This window comes from Galleria mellonella, unplaced genomic scaffold, assembly GCF_026898425.1.
Source record: "Galleria mellonella isolate WM207_F2 unplaced genomic scaffold, CSIRO_AGI_GalMel_v1 utg96, whole genome shotgun sequence".
NCBI lineage: Eukaryota > Metazoa > Arthropoda > Insecta > Lepidoptera > Pyralidae > Galleria > Galleria mellonella.
This window is the reverse complement of record NW_026442179.1, coordinates 3,662,947-3,684,314: the sequence shown is the minus strand read 5'-3', so window position 1 is coordinate 3,684,314 and position 21,368 is coordinate 3,662,947. Positions and strand designations below refer to the sequence as shown.

Below are 21,368 nucleotides of genomic sequence, written 5' to 3'. Positions count from 1 at the left end.
AGGCCGATATAATGACGATGATGATGGTGATGATATGGTGAACAATGTGTATGAAATCCATGGTACTGTTCATGTCTATTGGAGACAGTTACTATTATTCATTAAGTTAGTTGTCAGCTTGTTTGCCTTTCCAATTTTACTTAAAACATGCTTCCTAGTTTTTTCAAATGCTGGTAATGGATTGTCACCTCCGCCTGTATCGCTATACGCTGAATGGCAGCAGTGTGAGATGATAAGCGTGGATCCATTCAGGCCAGTTGGTTTCATCAAGAATTGACCAAGTCTTCAGGGTATAATTACTACCAATGAGGCCGCTAGTTCCCGCTGTTAACAATGTCTTTCCTCCATAGGTTAGGCTCAAGCGTAGATTACACCATGCGTTGAACACGGGCGACTAAGCACGAATCCTGTACTGTATAATAATGCCATCGGAATTAGCCAACGATTGGGCAGCGAGCCTGTACTTATTGCAAAATGAATTTAGGTCATTGTATAGCGAGCAGTGAAACAGCAGATTATCTGTATGAATTATAGAGTACTTACTACTGGTTGGCTATATTGATCAGAATTGATCGACTAAAAGCCTTCTTATGAGCGCATAAAACTTGACTGTTCCACAGATTAAATTGCCACTGAATGGACAGTTTAAATAAAACAGGTCAGTTTTTTAGTTGGCCTAAACATTTTTTTATGCAAGTTTGAATGACTAACAAGCTGATAGGCTACTTGATAGGAAGTAGTAATCGACGCCTATAGACGTCACCAGTACCTTGGACATAACAGAGTATATTGTCGCTTATACCATTCATGTGTTGCCATTTCTGAAAATGAAGGTACCCTATAATTTCATGGTCAACATTGCAGTGCAACATTTACTGCTGAACATAGGCCTCCCTATTGGTGGGTTTCGCTATTAGTTGCTATGCTTGGCAGGCAGGTTGGCAACCGTAAGTTAGGCTTTGCTGCCCATCCCTCGACCATTAGATTCCTTTAGTCGGATCTTATAACACCCACAATAAAGGAAGAGGTGGCCCATTTTTACACCGAGACCATACGACTCAATGTCATATCCTAACCTTCAAACTGAAACACAGCCATGCAAATGCAATTGAAACGTCAAATTTTGAAATTCCCTGTATAACATAAAACTGTTTGGTGATTAAATTTATGTATTTTCTTAATGGGAGAGAACGTTACATGATGGTCGATGATGAAAGTAGATCAAATTAGCCTATTCTGACAAAGCCCATAAGAAATGACCACAACGGTTTCCAGGGAGAACCGCGTGGAAATCGACTTGATAGAGTATTTTATTTATTTATTTTATACTTATACTAAGTTGTATAAAAAAAATTTTGCACCATTATATTATATTATTATATATATTATAATTTATATTATTATTATTACTATATATAATTATTATCATACATTATAAAATAATAAATACACTAAATTTTTATGAAAAGTGACACAAAAGGCTGCCTTATCGCTAAGCAATCTCTTACAGACAACCTTTGAGTATAGGACATTGAGAAATAAGACAAAGGGTATATTAGGAGAGAGACTTTGTACAAAAGTCGTTGCTTGGGTACCTCTGTCCCATTCTTGTTTCAACCGTGAAGCAGTTGTGTTTGCATGGCTGTGTTTCGGTTTGAAGGGTGGGATATGGCGTGAATTTACTGGGTACAGAGGAATAACATTCGAGTCCTCGGGAATGGCAACGCATGGGGGGTATCATGGGCGAAACAGTATACTCTGTTATGTCCACAGTACTGCCCATGTCTATAGGCGACGGTTACTACTTTTCATCAGGTGCACCCTCAGCTTGTTTGCCATTGCAAGTTGTAGAAAAAAAAATACTAAAGGTTCATGAAGGTTTAAACAATTTCCCTATTATCTATTTATTATTAGTAAAACTGTGCATACAGAGTCCCCTAATAACATTTAATATCCGATGGTTTATCTATCAATGAATCATGGAAGTAGAAACTATCGCTGCAGCCATCAAATGTTTACTCGTATTTATCCCAGTTGCGAATTGTTAGAATAATGTTTGTATGGACCAGTAAGAGGGCGCTTTTGTTCGACGTACGGAAAAGCCAGATATGTCATGAAATGACCATATGGAAAGCCGGACCAAATAATAATGGATATATAATAGTTAAAACAATGCAAATATCAATTTGTTAGTGAATATATGGGGATGGGCAGTAGTGTTCCTCTTAAAACATCTTCGAAGTCTAACTACTGTTGCCAATTCGCCTGTCAAGCTTGGCAACTACTAGTAAAACTCTCCAAGAGGGAGGCATACGTTCAGCAGTGGATTGTTACGGGCTATGTATTATGATGATGACGATAATTTATTCATTTGTAATAGGAATCTAAGGGTTTTTTATGGGTGAAAATGGTATGGTAACCTCGCCTGCGCTAACGGGATAGATGAGAATGAAAACAGACCAGTTTGCCCATCATGATGAATTCATCAGGAATTAACCATGATAGTTTCCAGGGGGAACCGCGAGGAGGTCGACCTGGTTGGGTATATTGCTAGCAATGGGATTCTCAGTCTCCATTACTAACAATCCCTTTTCCCTCAGAAATCTAAGGGTTATTGACATGGCAAGATAAAACCAACTACTTACAGGTGTTCCCCAATACGTTACACTACAGCCTTAGATTATATAAACTGGTCAAAATATCGAGACAATAAAGGTAAAAATAAAAGTTATAATGAAAGAATAAAAGTTAATATTAAACTACTTGCTTACATATACTTATTAGCACTTTAATTTAATTTGTTTGAAGAAAGCAATACAGAGCAATAAAGAAGTGCAATAACAAAATTAAAAGAAGCTAATCCAACCGAAGATGTTAGTGCTGGAGCCGGCCGCCTGCCGAGCAGTGTTTGAATTAAACATAAAATATAATGGCCCATTAAGAGGAGCCTGGAGCACTATCGCGTAGCGTTACTGTTATGTGCACATAACTGGTGATCTTACGCGTGCCAGTGTGTGAGTGCGACTCGCTCTCCGTTTGGTTGCATTGTCATGGCACGGAAATCCATCTAGCTACATTGTTTCTTGTTGACATTCGTTGAAAATTATTTAGTTTTTAAAGCTACATAGATATATTTAATATTCAATCGACTTCTGGTAAGAAAGAGGTACCCAATTCGGTCGTATTTTTTATGTTTATTACGTCATAACTCCGTTGTGAAACGATTTGGAAAATTCTTTTTTTTTATTTGAAGGATGTACTTAGAGATTGGCTGCACAGAAATGTTTGTCAAATTCGGTTCAGTGGTTTAATTCTTAAATCAAAAACTGATTTTGCTACAATTGAAGTCGATTTATTTCAAAAAAAGAAGGACAATCTCAATTCGGTTGAATTTTTTTAATAAGTTTAATTTTTTCACCAGAGGCAGATTTTGTACAAAAGTCGTTTGCTTAGGTACCTCTGTTCCATTCGTGTTTCAACCGTAAAGCAGTTGTGTTTACATGGCTGTGTTTCGGTTTGAAGGGTGGTATATGGCGTGAATTTACAGGGTATAGAAGAATAACACCTGAGTCCTCAGGAATGGCAACGCATGGGGGGTATCATGGGCGAAACAGTATACTCTGTTATGTCCACTCGTGTCTATAGGTATAACGGTTACCACTTTCCATCAGGTGGGCCGTCAGCTTGTTCGCCATTCTATGTTGTATAAAAAAAAATATTTTCTCATAATTCCGTTAGTTGTAAAGCGATTTGGAAAAACAATGTCTTTTTTGTGGAATGTTATAGAGTAATAAAAATTCAACAAAGACGTCTACTGCTGACAACAGATCTCCCTTAAGAAGGTTTTGCCAGTAGTTGCTACGTTTGATAGGCGGGTTGGCAACCACTGTTAGTGCTCGTTGTGTAGTACTCTGTTATGTCCATGGTACTGCTCATGTCTATAGGCAACGGTTACCACTTTCCATCAGGTGGGCCGTCAGTTTGTTTGCCATTCTAAGTTGTATAAAAAAAAAACAGTAGTGAGGTTAGACAAAACTATGTACATTATTAGATCTATCTAAGAATTTACGACTACACCGTCATAGTAAGATATTTTGTTTTATCATAAATTAGACTACGATCATTTAGTTGCAAAACTAGAACACTCAGACTTGAGCCAATTTCATAAATTTTATTTCACCGAATCATTCTCTGCGAACTCGAAGCCAAGTTCTCATATGCATAAAGTAGTGTTTCTGTAATTCTATTTAAGTCATTGTGACGGTTCGCCTATAGTACAATAGGTTTAATACCATAAGTACATAGAAAAGAAACAGGGGTTCCTATGGGTGACCGCTGCGAAAGCTGAGCTATTTAATATAAACAAACTTTAAAGTCAAGGTTCACAATAGTATACAGAGAAGACGTTACCATATATGAAATATTGACACAGAAGGGAAACTCCTTTGATGTGTTTCCAAAGTGTAGTGGATGTCACAAGAAAATTAAATAAATTAAACAAAAATATATTATATTTTATATATAACCAAATTATAGTTTACCTTTTTATCATCAGGTGTAAAAAAGATACATACAACACAGTTTAATAAGGTTTATGAGAGTCTTTAAAGTTTTATAAATTCGATAATCAATTTAATATAAAATACCAAAATACGTTAACATATAATTAAATTGAATTTAAAGAAAAGTTCAGTTCGAATAATAGGCTAAATCTGATTATTGAAATATCTACCCTTCGGTGACATAATCTATGACGTTATTAGAGAAAGAATAAAAAAAAAAAAAGAGGAGGAGAGCCGGCAGATCGGCGGGCGCGCGGGGGTCGCTTTTTAGGAATTGCGCAATAAAAGAAAAAAAGAAAAGAAAAATGGCGTGGGAGTCGTGTTTTGAGGAACTGCGCAATAAAATAAAAAAAATGGCTGGGATATAGATCTGGGAGGGACTGGTTCGATGAAGGGGTTTGAGATCTTAGTGTATCACTATGGATTAAGTGTGTGAAATTAATCAATAGAAGACTGGAGAATCCGGTGAGCTTGTTCCATTTATTACTACGTAGTTAGATTTTTGACTGTGATCACAGGCAAAGTCTATACTTAATATTTTTCCCAACAACTATTAAAATACGTATTTAGTCGAGTCCATATACCTTTAGGTAATGCGTATATCGTTAAATGCAATCACATTTGAACAAAGTTTACATCAATATAATTTACGTACTTACGTTATTCTACTCATATACAAAATCCAATTATATGGTCGTTTGATAGAACTTCATCAATTTGATTCAATGTTCTAATTGTCCAGTTTTGGAAAATACTTATTGAATCAACTATTGAACTATTACAATACTAACTAGTTTCATATCTAGTTATTATAAAGTATTTATTTATTGAGGATAATAGACTGAAGTGACTATGGTCTGGTCTCATTGCTGGGGAAACAGCCATTGATGAGAGAGAGGGGTTATTGAGTGGCGACCCTGTAAATGCAAGTGCGGTGTGGGCTACCTCCATTGTTTGGAGTGACTGTTTTATGTGTATTGTGGGGCCGTTCCTTGTGTCAGTCGGTGGAAATTGCCTGTGTTCAGTCGTGGGTTGGTGATGGTTGAGACGATGATGATAATGAAATATTTGTATTTATTACACTATTACAGTGTTGGTTTGGAATATCTGTTCATACTTAACGCTTCATGGTGAAGTGTTTTTATACCATTACTCGGTCGACCAGATTAATGATTCTTAGTCTATATTTGATTATCCATGACTACATGTGGGGATTTGTTTTACACCAGATGTACAAAGAGACAGCTTAACTATTGCAAGTGATATTATGTGAATGTAATATTTTTAATACATTATTAATTGTGTTACTAGATAAACTCATGTGACTGTGGGGTGTTTATGGTAAACAAGCCTGTATTGTTTAAATAGATATTTTGTCTTGATTTATTATAAACTTTAATATTGATTTTGTTGTAGTAAGCAAGCTGACAATAACAACTCTTTGTATATTACTGCTTTTAATAATATTTAATTATATTGATATTATAGGTGTGGATTTATTTCCTAATGGCAATAAATGTACTAAAGGATTCTCTGACTATAGTTACTCTTAACTAGGTATGAGGTTCAGTATAAAATTGGTACTGTATGACACTTGTGAAGCTATGTATTTTACTCATATTTAGAAAGGAAGTTGTCCTGGCGATAAGGTTTGTATGTGTGTTGTTTGTTCATGTTATATTGACTAGACAAGTTCAGACAGGGTTAATATTAGTGAATATTGACTGGATTTATTTTTAATATACATGTTTTGAATATTTTATGGGAATAGTATGGAGATATACAAGTAGTAAAATATAATATTAGTATTTTATAAATTTAATTATTGAGTTATATGTTTATGTCGGACTGTATCCAAGGAGATATTATCCTATTAATATCAAGTTAGGACAATTACTTTAAATATTAATAAAGCAAACACTAACACTGATTATTCACTTCTTTAATAAATTTACATTAGAGGTTAGAAATCAAATAGATAGCATATTGGGAAAATGTTCACCACACATGTATTTGAGGAATGTTCTTGATAATTAGTACTGTATGTATATATTATTGCAAGTACAATTGCAATAAGAATGTTAAACTTCTAATCTTCTGTTCATTCTTGAATTTGAGAGTAAGCTTGGCTACTGATATGAATATAAAACTGCAGCTTTACTGGATACTATTAATTATTACTGGTGTAAACCTTGATTATTTATATCACTGATAATTTAGTTATATATTACGGTTGATATATGATGATTTTATATTTAATTATATTAAACAAATACAAATAAACAAACTTGCTAGTATTTGTTACGTTGACAGTTGTGATAGATAATCAAAATTCAATTCAATACATCAATACGTCATTCAATACGTCATTAATGTGACAGATGTCAAACAAAAGGAGATTATACACGTTATGATTCTATATCTAAGTCTATAGAAAATTTATATAATTTTCTGTTATTTTATAATAACTGTAGGGGAAATATTGGAATTATTTATATGAGAAATTACACTTAAATGATATGATAATTATTTAAAGACCTAATTACTTAGGGATTTAATCATGATGATTTAAACACTAAAACACTTGTTTATCTGAGAAATCCTCTTAGTAAATAGGTTTACTAAGACACTAAAAGGAAGTAGATATAGTATAACTATAGTACAGCTACAATAATTGTATGGGACTTACTGTCCTTTCTATACAAATATATATTTAATCTATATCTTTCACATTATAATTATGCAATATATTGCCTCTACTACTACAACATACACAAATAGGACTTATTGTCCTTCCTATATACCTATATATAATAATTGACCTGGCACTTTAATGTGTAATTTATCAGTACTTATGACAACAACCAATTAGGACTTATAGTCCTTTCTATAAAGCTACATAATTATTTAATCTGATTATTTCACAATGTGATTAATCAAACCTCTACAAATATTACAAAAGATCTCTATTACTCTCAACACAATAATAGCTTGTTGGACTTAGTGTCCTCAAACTTATAGAAAACCCAACTGGTTATTTCACGAGACGTTGTTAACTTGTGATTAATCAGTGTCTTTTAAAGGACTTATAGTTCCTTTAGATATATCTCTCTGAATAAATAATTGGTTAATTCACAATGTGGTTAATCAACAATAATATTATATATAATTGACTGGACTTATAGTTCATTCAATAGCACTCATTACTTTTAGTAGCTCTCGACCTATGGGTTGGACTACTCGTTCTTAGGCTCTGGCCTAATCAACAGATGTAACTTGAACCTTGAGTATTCTTGGTATTAAGTAAATAATATTAAATTGACAATGCTATGTTATGATATAGCAATTATCAACATTATATGGCTTGGCCAATTCCGGGGTGTGGAAGGTATCCCCTATCACACAAATCTTCATCTCTATCGGACTGTCTTCACAGGTGATCTCTAATGTCACATTATAGGGCCGAAGGGTTATGTCCCATCAAAGTAAGTTCTGGTGTCTGGGTGATCTCGCTTCTTGGTCTGATCTCTTGTGGAGCCGAAGGGAAACCCCCATTGAGTAAGCTCGTAACAGGGTGACGCTGGGAAACAGTTTCGTACTGTTAGTGGGTGATCTCTATGTCGCCATATAGGACTGAAAGGGTCATCGCCCATGAGTAAGCTCTCGTGTCGGAGTGATCCTGGGATTTCAGTTCCGATCTTTTTGCCTCTGGCAAACACCAATTTATACTGGAAGCATCGTGGGGCTGGTGGAGCCACTGTAATGTTGAAGTAAATGTACTTATGTTTGGTTTGGAACTGAGAATACTCATTCCCTTATTACCATCAGAGTGCATTAATAAATAGTAATACCCTTCCCTACCTTTTTGGAGGAAGAGTTATAGATAGTTGGAAAGTCTTCCACTGGTCCGGGCGTGTGAGGGGCCCGACCGCTCCCCCATTTTTTTTATTATTACAGTTATTCTGTAATATATTAAATTAACATATATTACATGAATTATGAGTATAATTCATTGATTATTCTTAATCCTTAAAGATTTATCAATCATCTTCATTATTTAACTCCTATCATATACCAATTAAAGAACCTTTTGGTTATTACACACACAACGGGTCCTACATTACTAGACGATCACACATTTATTTATCTGGCCAAATGATCAAGTGTTCTACTATAAGATCTGTTCAATATTATGTGTTTATTGTAAGGGTTTATATGATTCATAGGATGTTTGGGGTGTATAAGGCAATATAGGTATGGGGTTATATTGAGGGTGTTAGGCCATTCTTTAGGGTAGGTTTTAACTAGATTTTCATGGGTTTTCATTAGGTTAAGCCTTCGTAGGCTTTTCTTAGGCTTTGTAGGTCTTCCACGTGTAGGTTAGTTTAGAGGGTAGTTATTATAAGGGGTACACAAAAAGGGGGGACCATCACATCATCATAATGTGTTCGAAGATTTTAAAACCCTTAAACTTGTTATGTTTATTACCGTAGCATAAAAGTGTCTGTCTCTTGGACTATCTTGCATCCTGTTGCTCGCTGTACGAAGGCAGGTAATAATGTTTATTGTTCACTGGAAGCCGATAATGGGGCTGTAAAATAATTTACACTGTTGCATTAAACAATTATATGAGTACATAAAGTTGTTTATACGCGCCGACTCTGCTCTCAAAGACCAAATATTAGAGAGGAATTAAGCGAAAGCGTTACGAGTAAAAATATGAGTAGAGACCAACTTTAGTAAATATTCTTTATATATATATATATAAAGAATAATATCGTCATCATCATTTCAGCCATTATCCGTCCATTGCTGGACATAAGCTTCTTCCATAGACTGTCATTAAGAACGGTAAGTTTTATAAAATGAGAAATACTACAAATAAATTCTAAAAAAAATATATTGAATTTAGCATCACATAATCTAAAATTAAGCATAGCTTGTTTTAAAAGGTGCTGGAGTATATATTTTTTTTCATTTCTTTCCACGAGACAGGCTTTGCCTAGTGTGTGGTCATAGCTATATTGTACCATAATTAGCTCATGGTTATTTGTTTAAAGAAATAAAGTTATTCTTATATTTTTTTGCTTTTTTTTTACAACACAGGGGGCAAATGAGCATGCGGCTCACCTGATGGTAAGTGACTACCGCCGCCCATGATCACCCACAACACCAGCGGCATTGCAGGTGTGCTGCCGGCCTTTTAAAAAGGAATATACTCTTTTCTTGTAGGTTGTGTTGTCGTATCGGTTCATTAAAAACTATTAAAAAAAAAAAACGTAGAAAATACCATTCTGCTAGTTTCAGTATTCTACTGAATTGGAAGGACTATTAAATTTAATCTCATTTTATTTAAATGCTGCAGCAAATTAAGTATTCCATGCAACCGACTAAGGTTAAGCACGTTTGCTTTTTATGTAATCCTTCATTGAGTTATCGCCTTAATTTTACAAAATATCTCTTGCAAAAAAATGTTTTCAATTTACTGAAATGGAGATTCGCTTATTTATTTGTTGCAGAATTTAAATAATTTGTGGTTTTTACAGCAAAATAGATTTTTATTTTCTAAACAGTCTTTTAATCTTCTTTGAGATTCTTATGCTTCATTAAATTATTATTGCTACTTGCAGTATTTAGCATTAATAAGATAGTCGTGAAATAAAGAGAGAAAAAGATATATTTTTATTCTAGTAAACTTAGATTTTTAAATTGTAATTTTTCATGACCGTCCATTTAAAACGCAATTTTAGCCAAGAAGAAATTGTCTGGAAGAGATTGCTTAGCGATAAGGCCACCTTTTGTATCACTTCACATTAGTATTTACTGTATTTATTATTTTTATTTTTACTTGGTGCAATAAAGTGTAAAATAAATAAATAAATAAAAAATATATCCCGGATTATATAGCGGACGATAGTAGTGGGTTAAAACTAGTAATTATATAATAGCAACACTGTACGTAGTAATTGGTTATTCGGTGCACACGGTGTACGGGATATGGGTCCCCAGTCCCCACATATCCTTACGCATCACATTACCCCATGATAGTGTAATACAAACGCAAGGAGAGCGTGACGAACGTGCAAACTGAACTGTATTCATTACGTATTCCCCTATGTAAACGCTCCTTGTTCAATATTAGCCCCAAAACATATGGCTTTGTGTAAGACGTGTTTTATTAAAACGGTTTTAGCCGGCTTGCTTAGTTCGTATGTTGGAATTTCTATACTAATATATGTGTAAGTACCAAAAAAGATTATTAGACAAGTAGATATTATTGAAATAATAGTATTTATAATTATTACTATTTCTATTTTCAAATAAATACATCGTCGAATAATAAAACGTTTGCCTAAAATTTTATTAGAATAATATAAAGTAATAACTATCTATCAAAATGGCCGCCTCCACAAGATGGCGGATGGTGAATAGATTGTCAACTCTGTTCAAATTTAAATCCAAATCATCTTTATTCAAATAGACTTATTTAACTCTTTTAAACTGTAATTTTTTTATGACTATATGCTGGATGTTGTTATCTGCCGAGAAAAACCCGCAAGAAACTCAAAAGTTGTTCTTTTCAAATTATTATGTACAGGATAATTTTACATTTACATGAGTACTGTGAATGTAAAAGTCTTAGTAATATGATAAAATTGTAACTAGACAATATTTGTACATTATTATTATATTCTGTAGATTTACCAGGAGGAGACTTTGTATATAATTCGTTTGCTTGGGCACCTCTGTCCCATTCATGTTTCTATCGTGAAGCAGTTGTGTTTGCTGTGTTTCGGTTTGAAGAGTGGGGTATGGCAGTGAATTTACGGGGTATAGAGAAATAACACCTGAGTCCTCAGAATGGCAACGCATGATCATGGAAAAAGTGGTTATGTCCATGGTACTGCTTATGTATTTTTATACAACTGAATGGCAATACAATGGACATAACAGATGGAAAGTAACCGTCGCCTATAGACATGTGCAGTACCATATGTCTATAGGCGATGGTTACCACTTTCCATCAGGTGGGCCGTCAGCTTGTTTTCCATTCTAAGTTGCATAAAAAACTATATGGGAGATATTTAAGAAATATTTATATGAGGGGTTTTAGTCTAATAGATGCTAAAACGATACTTTTTAGAAATTTTGTTTCTGTCTGTCCGTACGTCTGTCTGTTTGTTTGTATGTTTTTACGACGTCATACAAAAACTAGTACATAAAATTTTTACTTATCTCAAACTTTGTACATATCTCCTATTTTATGTAAAGTGGTCTGTAAGAGATATCCTTAATGACAAAGCTGCCTTTTGTAATTGCACATGCTGTATCAATATTCTATGTATACACCAATTTTGTGTGTAATAAAGAGTTTATTTTTAATATATTATTAATGTCGTGTGATTCCGGCATAGAATGGGCCAATCCTTTCTTTCTCGTGGGTGTCGTAAGAGGCGACTAAGCGAACTTAATGGTCGACGGATAGGCAGCAGTGCTTCTTTTACATAAAACATTACCAAAGTCTAACTACGGTCGCCGACCCGCCTGCCAAGTGTGGCAACTACTAAACAGCCTTCCATCTATTGGTGAAGGCCTATGTTCAGCAATGTACAGTTATTTATTTATTAGTACATATATGTGTATATGGCGGACTTAATGCTAAAAGCATTCTCTCCCAGTCAACCATAGGGAAGTGTCAGAACACTCGAATGCGGCACTAGTAATTATTGATATATAGACATACTAAAATTACATATATAAACGAATAAATATATATAAATAATAAATATACATACACATATATAAAATATACTATAGTATACACGAAATTGAGAGGAATAAAAAGTACTTACTGCTCCGATAAAGTAAAAAAGTGAGCGTGAACGTTTTTTTTTTTGAAAGACAGTTATCGGCTGATATGACGATGATGATGATTGTAATCAATCTTCTGATATGAACAATGATAAGATTAAGAAAACCACTAATCAAAATCATTCATTAGTAACGAACAAACGAGGAAGTGGACTTATGAATGAGTAAACAAAACGAAAGTGAATCATAATGATTGCACAGTGTGAATACTAATGCACCATTCGATTCACTGGTTCATTTCGATCAGGGCTGCTGCGGCTTATAGGATTTTCTATTCTCGCCCAAATTTAAAGTTATTTCTCTTCAAAATGAAACCTATGGTCAATTTATAAAATATAACCCCTATTACAAATGACATATATATATATATATATATATATATATATATATATATATATATATATATATATATATATATATATATATATACTATATATATATATATATATATATATATAACATATATATATATATATATTTCTATAATTTCATTATTTGTGTAAAATACTTGTTACTTGTTTTAATGTGTTTAGTAAAAATTTGTGATCTGACCCGACATCGTATGGGTAGAGAGAATAATAGTAAGCGTATGTTACCTTTTGATAATATACCTTTCTATAGATGTAAAAAAAAACATTAAATCTATTGATTAGTTTTTGAGTTTTTCCATTACAAACAAACGATCAAATCTTTCCTTTTTATAAGTGTAGATTTAAAATATACGATTTTTCCAACAGAGAAATTTTTATCTAACTTTAATAATTGCTATTCTAAATTCCAATAAATTATTTAGAAAACTTTGATAAATTTCAATTTAATTATCATTGTTTCACAAGTTATGATTTAGCGCTCCATGTCAATTCCGAGGCAGTTTCTTCATTATTGTCATCACACAAACTGTTTTAATGTCAAGTTAATTGTCATTGTTTACTTAAATGATTGCGTTAATCCCCGTTTCTTCATCATAATCATCATCATCATATGAGCCGTTACTGAGCATAGGCCTCCTCTATAGGCTGCCAAAAGGAACGGGACCAATTCTTATGGCTGTTAATAAATGGGGCGGGAAGGGGGAGGGAGGATTTTGCTAGTAGTTACTTGGCTTGGCAGGTGGATCGTTTCCGTTTTTAATAAACCATAAAACATGCATAGCGAATGTCTAAAATTTTTTTTTTTTTAGTTATTTAATTTTATTTTAATATTACATTTGGAATCAACAGCTTATATCTATTTTAATGAAAATATTATATTTACACTATACATTAGACAATTACAGATTCTCAATTTGTATAACAGACAATATTTTATTTAACCTATCCTCCAAAAATAAGCATAATTTTTGGTGGGTAGGTTAAATTAAATAGAAAAAAAAAAATGTATGGAGATACTTATTTAACACGTCGCATCAGGGGGGAAAGGGATTGTTAGTAATAGAGACTGAGAATCCCATTGCTAGCAATATACCCAACCAGGTCGACCTCCTCGCGGTTCTCCCTGGAAACTATCATGATGGGCTAATTGGCCTGTTTTCATTCTCATCTATCACCCTTCACTGGTGCTCCGCCAGCGTATCCCGTTAGCGCAGGCAGGGTTACTATACCATTTTCACCCATTGGAAAAAAAAACACGTCACATCACTGGAAGTTCAGCAATAAATTAGTGTAAAAGTGTGTATTATTTGTGTGTGTAGTGTTGCGTGAATGTAGTGTACAAAGAAATAAAAATCATAATTAATTAATTAATATTATAATCATTAATATTATAATAAGTCATTCTGGCAACCCTAGTGGGTATCGCCAAATGAGGTGCATATTGCGTGCGTAGCGTAATTAGACAGGCACACTGATATAAATACAACAATTTTGTATTGACCAATTGCTTTCTGTTTAATACTCATATACATATACAGAGACTACCGACTAAACCGTCTTTCAAAAAAAACGTTCACGCTCACTTTTTATCTTTATCCGAGCAGTAAGTACTTTATATTATTCCCAAATTCGTGTATAATATAGTATATATCATATATGTGTAAGAAAGTTGGCGTGAATTTACTAGGTACAGAGGAATAACACCTGAGTCCTCAGGAATGGCAACGCATGGGGGGTATCATAGGTGAAACAGTATACTCTGCTATGTCCATGGTACTGCTAATGTCTATAGGCGACGGTTGCCACTTTCCATCAGGTGGGCCGTCAGCTTGTTTATCATTCTAAGTTGCATAAAAAAAAATATTTATTATTCATATATATTTATTCGCTTATATATGTAATTTTAGTATGTATGTATATCAATAATTACTAGTGCCGCATTCGAGTATTCTGACACTTCCCTATGGTTGACTTGGAGAGAATGCTTTTAGCATTAAGTCCGCCAGGTACACATATTTATACTAATGAATAAATAAATAAATAAATACAAGATATTGCGATGTATTTTGCATGGATTTATTTCAGGATGTAGAACAATTGACTGTTTAAACGTTTATCCGCTGCTATTAAAACATCATTTATGCGTGTGCTTAAAAAAACGAACGTCAAATTAATTTTGCATTATTGTTGAAATTTTATATTGAGTAATAATATAATCATTCTGTTTTTTTTTTCTAAAGTGGTTTGGCAACAAAATTATGCTTTAATCATAAAAATAATTGGTTAATTATTCCAATAAGTGATTATTTCTTTATATTAATTAATGATATCTACAATTCAAAAGTTCAGAATACGTTTAATACCTATATTTTAGATTTTTTTTTATTCGTATATGTATGTTTTTTGTAAATAGATTTTTTAATGTTACCTTTTTATTATTATTTTTTTATACAACTTAGAATGGCAAACAAGCTGACGGCCCACCCGATGGAAAGTGGTAACCGTTGTCTATAGACATGAGCAGTACCATGGATATAACAGAGTATACTGTTTCGTCCATGATACCCCCCATGCGTTCCTGAGGACTCAGATGTTATTCCTCTGTACCCAGTAAATTCACGCCATATCCCACCCTTCAAACCGAAACACAGCCATGCAAACACAACTGCTTCACGGTTGAAACACGATTGGGACAGAGGTGCCCAAGCAATCGACTTTTGTACAAAGTCTCCCTCTGGTAATCTGGTACTCTTGTAGAATAGTTTCTATAAGTGAAAAATATTAAGCTTTACTGAGCTAAATACTTTTTCCAAAGGAATATAGATCGAAAGAAAACGTCAAAAAATGTTAAGCCCCTCATGCATGAGAATTAATACATGCAAGAATAATAGGAAATAAAAATAATATGGAAAAAGAATAATAGGAAGCTTATTGTTTTTTGTTTTTCCATCTATGTTCATTTGAAAAATATTTTTGATTTTCATTGATAAAATACTCCATTAGAATGACTGCCTGATACTTTATTTTAACTAAAGAGCAAACGAGCATGCGGCTCAACTGATGGTAAGTGACTACCGCCAATTATGAGCACTCGCAATACCAGAACAATTGCAGGTATGTTGCCGGCCTTTTAAAAAGGGATACGTTCTTTTTTTGAAAATTATGGTACGATACAATATATGGGAATATTCATTAAACGTTATAATAAGATATCGAAGAATATTTTGGATCTATCTTTTAATAAATTTAAAATTAGTATTAAAAGACATTTATTGTACAAAGCCTATTACACTCTAAACGACTACTTGGATGACAAGCGTGCATGGTGTTAGTCGATCATGCGTGGGCTCTTTAATGACCATGTAATTTTAGACATAGTACATTTAAATAAATACACAGAATGTTAACAGAGATTTAAAAGAATAACTGTTGAGTTTCTTGAGCTCTTCTCAATAGATAACAATTTTATGAACCTTACAGAAAATAAAAAAAAAAGTATGATTTAAAAGTGCTTGTAACAAATCTATTTGAATAAAGATGATTTGAATTTAAATTTGAATTTGATATCATGATATGTTGCTTTAGTTTTTTTTAATTTCATTCTTTTAATTAGTAGTAACATTATATACTTAGCTAAAACTGCAGTGGATACGCATGTACTTTGGACAACAACGAATTATCAGTGTTTTGCTCTTTTGAGGGCAAAACAATAAATGAGTTGTGACCGTCTTGTGTTGCGATGGCACACGCAGGAAAGGAAAAAAATATATGTTAGTTATTTTATGTATTTTGTTTTTTTTTTGTATATGTACCTTTTACATCTTTTTGCGTATGTTTGTCTAATTATATTTTTGTGTGCAAATAATATATATAAAAGTTATGTAAATGTACGAACGCTCAGGTCGTCGAGGTTTTTCCAAGAGATTTTTCAAAAAAAGCGAAAAAGAGGTTTCTTCAGGTTCGGTAACGTGCGCGTAATGCTCCTGGCTCGCTTTACTAACAGATGGGCTTATTTGCTATCTCAGTGGTATAAAAAAATATTTAAATAAAACTTATTTGATATATCATCTTCGGAACAAGTTTCATTAATTTTAGATTTTCTCATTTAGTTCTAATGCTACAATCAACTTAGTTACCGACATCCAAACAAAGGGAACTGGTACGTAGGTACGGAACTCATTTAGCTACATCCTGCTGTTGCCGGATCTTGGTTTCTCGGATATCGTTAGCAACTATTAAACTAGGGGATTGGCCTTCCAACTAACTTGGCCTTATGCTTTGAAGATATAATCTTTTGGTAATACGAGAACATAGAATATCATGTGACATAGATAATATAATTCTAGATGGAGCATCCAGTTAAAAACGTCACATAAAATTGTCAATCAACTGTTGGATAATGCGTTGTATTTAATTTCCAATGTAATGTTAGTTAGTTAGTTTTATTTCAAATTTGGAAGCTGAAGTATTTTTTGACGTTTAGTTGAGTTTAAATTTTACATATATGTTTAATTGTTGTGAAAATACTGTACGCAATACACAATACTCTAATGTTTTCGAAATGGATGCCTCCACAAGATGGCGAAGAATGGCGGATCGTATGTGAATTTACTTACTACGCTTTTAATATGAATTTACTTACTTTCAATCTAAGAGCTTTAAAGTAAGTAATGGTAAAAATAAATGGCAGTATTTTAAAATGTCCCCAGTACTATGATATAAAATTGTTAAAAACTTGTTTTTTTTTTTTAATTTTTTTTTCATACTATATCTATAAAAGATTGAAAGTGTAGTACCTCTAATCATATAGCCACTATTCAGGGTTGCCTTTTCACTGGTTAGTTTTGTAAACCTCGGAATAGATTTTGATTATGAGACCAAACGTCCACACAAACTTTTGCATTTAAAACAGCACTAGCTACGGGGAAAGGTATTGTGTATTGGGGTCTAACCTCCTTGTTCAATATTAGTCCCAAAACATATGGCTTTCTGTAAGACGTGTTTTATTAAAACGGTTTTAGCCGGTTTGCTTAGTTCGTATGTTGGAATTTATATACTAATATATGATGATATGTGAAAAAGAGGGGAAGGGATTGTTAGTAATGGTGTCTAACTGACCCATTGCTAGCAATACACCTTATCAGGTCGACCTCCACGTGGTTCCTCCTAGAAACCATCATGGTTTATTCCAGTGGAATTCATCACTATGGGCTAACAGACCTGCTTTCGTCGTCACCTAATTATCCCTCATTGGTGTCCTGCCAGCGTATACCGATAGCGCAGGCAGGAGATACTATTCCATTACCAACCATTAAAAAAACACAGCACTAGGTTGTTTTGTTCGTATGTTACATGTAATTTAATGGTATTAGATACAGGATTATGTATTACTTCAATTAGTAAGTAATGCAATATATATGTGTAACATTATCAAAATTGTCACTACGCAATGCACTTTACAGTATTGCGAGTGCAATGTAGGACAAGTTTCAACCGTGAAGCAGTTGTGTTTGAATGGCTGTGTTTCGGTTTGAAGGGTGGGATATGGCGTGAATTTACAGTGTACAGAGGAATAACACTTGAGTCCTCAGGAATGGCAACGCATGGGGGGTATCATGGACAAAACAGTATGTTGTGTATTTTGTTTATCTATGGTTGGGTATGAAGAATCAATCTGTGGCGGACATCGAAGTAGGAAGTAACTTTTAACTTGTCAGATTTATAATAAATAAAATTACAAAATATCAATCATTGTTTTAATGAATAAAATATGGTGGCAGCGGTTAATTAAAATATCCAAAGCAAATTGTGCAACAAAATTGAGTCATGGATATAAATTCACTAAAACCATTTAACATCCAAGATGGCGATGTCGTCCAATCTTGGCAAAAGTGGAAACAAATATTCAATAACTACATGATAGCTATGCAGTTCGACACATGCTCGGATGAAAGAAAAATTGCCATTCTACTACATTCTATGGGTGAGCAATGTCTGGACATATATAACTCATTCAGTGAAAAAGAAAAGTCAACGTATATCTTAGTTTTGAAATCCTTTGACGATTATTTTATTCCAAAAAAGAATTTGGCAATAGAACGCCATAAATTTTTTACGTTGAAGCAAGAAAGTGATTCCTTAGACACTTTTCTAACAAAATTGAAAAAACAGGCATCTGTATGTGAATTTGGACAATTAAAAGATTCTTTAATTAGAGACATGTTCATATGTAACATGGATAAAACAAATAATCACATAAGAGAAAAATTGCTTACTGAAAATGATGTAGATTTATATAAATTAGTGACTATATATAAATCTCTTGAGTTGTCATTTAATAGTACATCATATCTCTCTCAAGAAATTCCTGTAGCTACTCTGCGCAGTTCAAGAACAACAGCACATTCTCACTCTAAACAGCTTTCTACAAGTCAAAATGGATTAAAACAACAGCAGGCTGTACCATTTAATAATAATAATACAGCCAATTTTGACAATAATAAAAAATGTACCAGATGTGGACAGTATCACAGATTTAAATGTCCTGCTAAGTCTGTAAAATGTAAAAGATGTCACAAGATTGGTCATTATTACAATCTTTGTAGAACACCAATAAATAACATTGAATATGATGAAATGGATTCATCTTTAAATTCAGGTTGTAATCATTCAAATTCTACTAATTTATTCTCTGATACATTTATAGGTACTCTGTCATTTAATAATAATTTAACTGTGTCTTCATTAAATATGGATAATGACTGGATAATCAGTATCAAAATTAATAATGTAAACTTAAAATTTTTAATAGATACAGGAGCAAAAGCTAATTGTATGTCATATGAAACATTTTGTAAACTCAATTTGTCAAGTAACATTATCAAATATTGCTTTTCAAAGTTATTTGCATATGGTGGTGTCAATATACCAATAAAGGGATATTGTGTTATTGAATGCCTAATTAATGATAAAATGTATAAAATAAAATTTATTATAGTAGATATTTCATGTCAGTCAGTCTTAGGGGCAGAAACATGCACAAAAATTGGTCTTGTTCAAAGGATTTTTAATAATTCCCTAACTAGTCAGCCTGATAATTTAAAAACTTTATTAATTAAATATGAAAACCTTTTTCAGGGCCTGGGTTGTTTACCCTATGAGTGTCATTTGACTGTCTTACCTGATGTACAACCAAAGATTGATGCTCAACGTAGAATTCCATTTGCATTGCAAGACAGATTGAAAGAAGAGCTGGACAGGATGACAAGACTGAATGTTATAGAGAAAGTGTCAAAACCTACTAAATGGGTTAGTTCTATTGTTATTGTAGAAAAATCTAATAATAAACTTCGAATTTGTTTAGACCCTAGAAACCTGAATGAGGCAATACAAAGATCACATTTTCCTTTGCCAACTATTGAAGATATAAGATCAAAATTACATGGGGCTAAAATATTTTCACACCTGGATGCTTTTGCTGGGTTTTGGATGATACCTCTTGATTCTGAGAGTTCAGACCTTTGCACTTTTAACACGCCACTAGGTCGATACAAATTCAAAAGATTACCATTTGGTCTTAATTGTTCAACTGAAATATTTAGTAAAACACTTGTAGAAGCATTCTCAGACATACCGGGTGTAATTATATACATTGATGATATATTGGTTTATAGTACTGATGAGGCCTCACATGTAGCAACTTTACAAAAAGTATTCAATCGAGCAGAATCTATAAATCTTAAATTTCAAAGAGAGAAATGTGTCTTTCAACAAAATGAAATAAAATTCTTAGGACAAATATTTAGTGCTGAAGGTATGCGCCCTGATTATGACAAAATCAAAGCCATTTGTGAAATGCCTACTCCAAATTGTCAAAAAAGTTTACAAAGATTTCTAGGCATGATAAATTTTTTAGGTACCTACATCAAAAATCTTTCTACAGAGACAGAGATATTTAGAAATCTTTTAAAAAAAGACTCAATGTGGTTATGGGATGAAAACCATAATAAAGCCTTTCAAAGACTTAAAGATTTAATCACAAAATCACCTATCTTATGTCATTATGATAATACAAAACCACTAACTTTAAGTGTAGATGCGTCACAATCAGCATTAGGTGCAGTTCTGTTACAATGTAATAAACCTATAGCCTATGCATCAAAAACTCTTACAGACTGTCAGAAAAGATATGCTCAAATAGAAAAGGAGTTGTTTGCAATATTGTTCGGTTGTCAAAAATTTCATCAGTATGTCTATGGCAGAAAAATTAATGTAGAGACTGATCACAAACCTTTAATTACTCTCTTTAAGAAACCTCTAAGTCAAGTACCCAATAGACTTCAAAGAATGATACTATCACTACAAGTATATGATCTCAATGTAACATATGTTCAAGGTTCAAAATTATACATTTCAGACACATTATCTAGAGCTGCTTTATTGGAGTCTGAAGAACATAGTATAGATAATGACATTGCAATACATGCAAATATGTTCATATCTTCTCTTTCAGTTTCTGAAGAGAGACTCCAAATTTATAAAAAAGAAACTCTTAATGATTCTA

General features: G+C 33.0%; 1 protein-coding gene across 1 annotated transcript; it reads left to right on the top strand.

Moving 5' to 3' along the window:
- The first annotated feature begins 18,631 nt into the window (after window positions 1–18,631).
- LOC128202437 (uncharacterized) lies at window positions 18,632–21,368 on the top strand. The gene is made up of 2 exons (XM_052902765.1): window positions 18,632–19,463; window positions 19,943–21,368. Exons 1-2 carry the CDS (start codon window positions 18,632–18,634, stop codon window positions 19,963–19,965), a joined length of 855 nt encoding a protein of 284 aa, XP_052758725.1. The 3' UTR covers window positions 19,966–21,368.

Bases quoted from the DNA above. Each gene is read 5' to 3' on its own strand.
- LOC128202437 (XM_052902765.1), top strand. From the start codon at position 18,632: ATGGATATAAATTCACTAAAACCATTTAACATCCAAGATGGCGATGTC. The intron at 19,464-19,942 runs GTTGTAATCATT...AACCTTTTTCAG, and splicing joins GGATTCATCTTTAAATTCAG to GGCCTGGGTTGTTTACCCTA.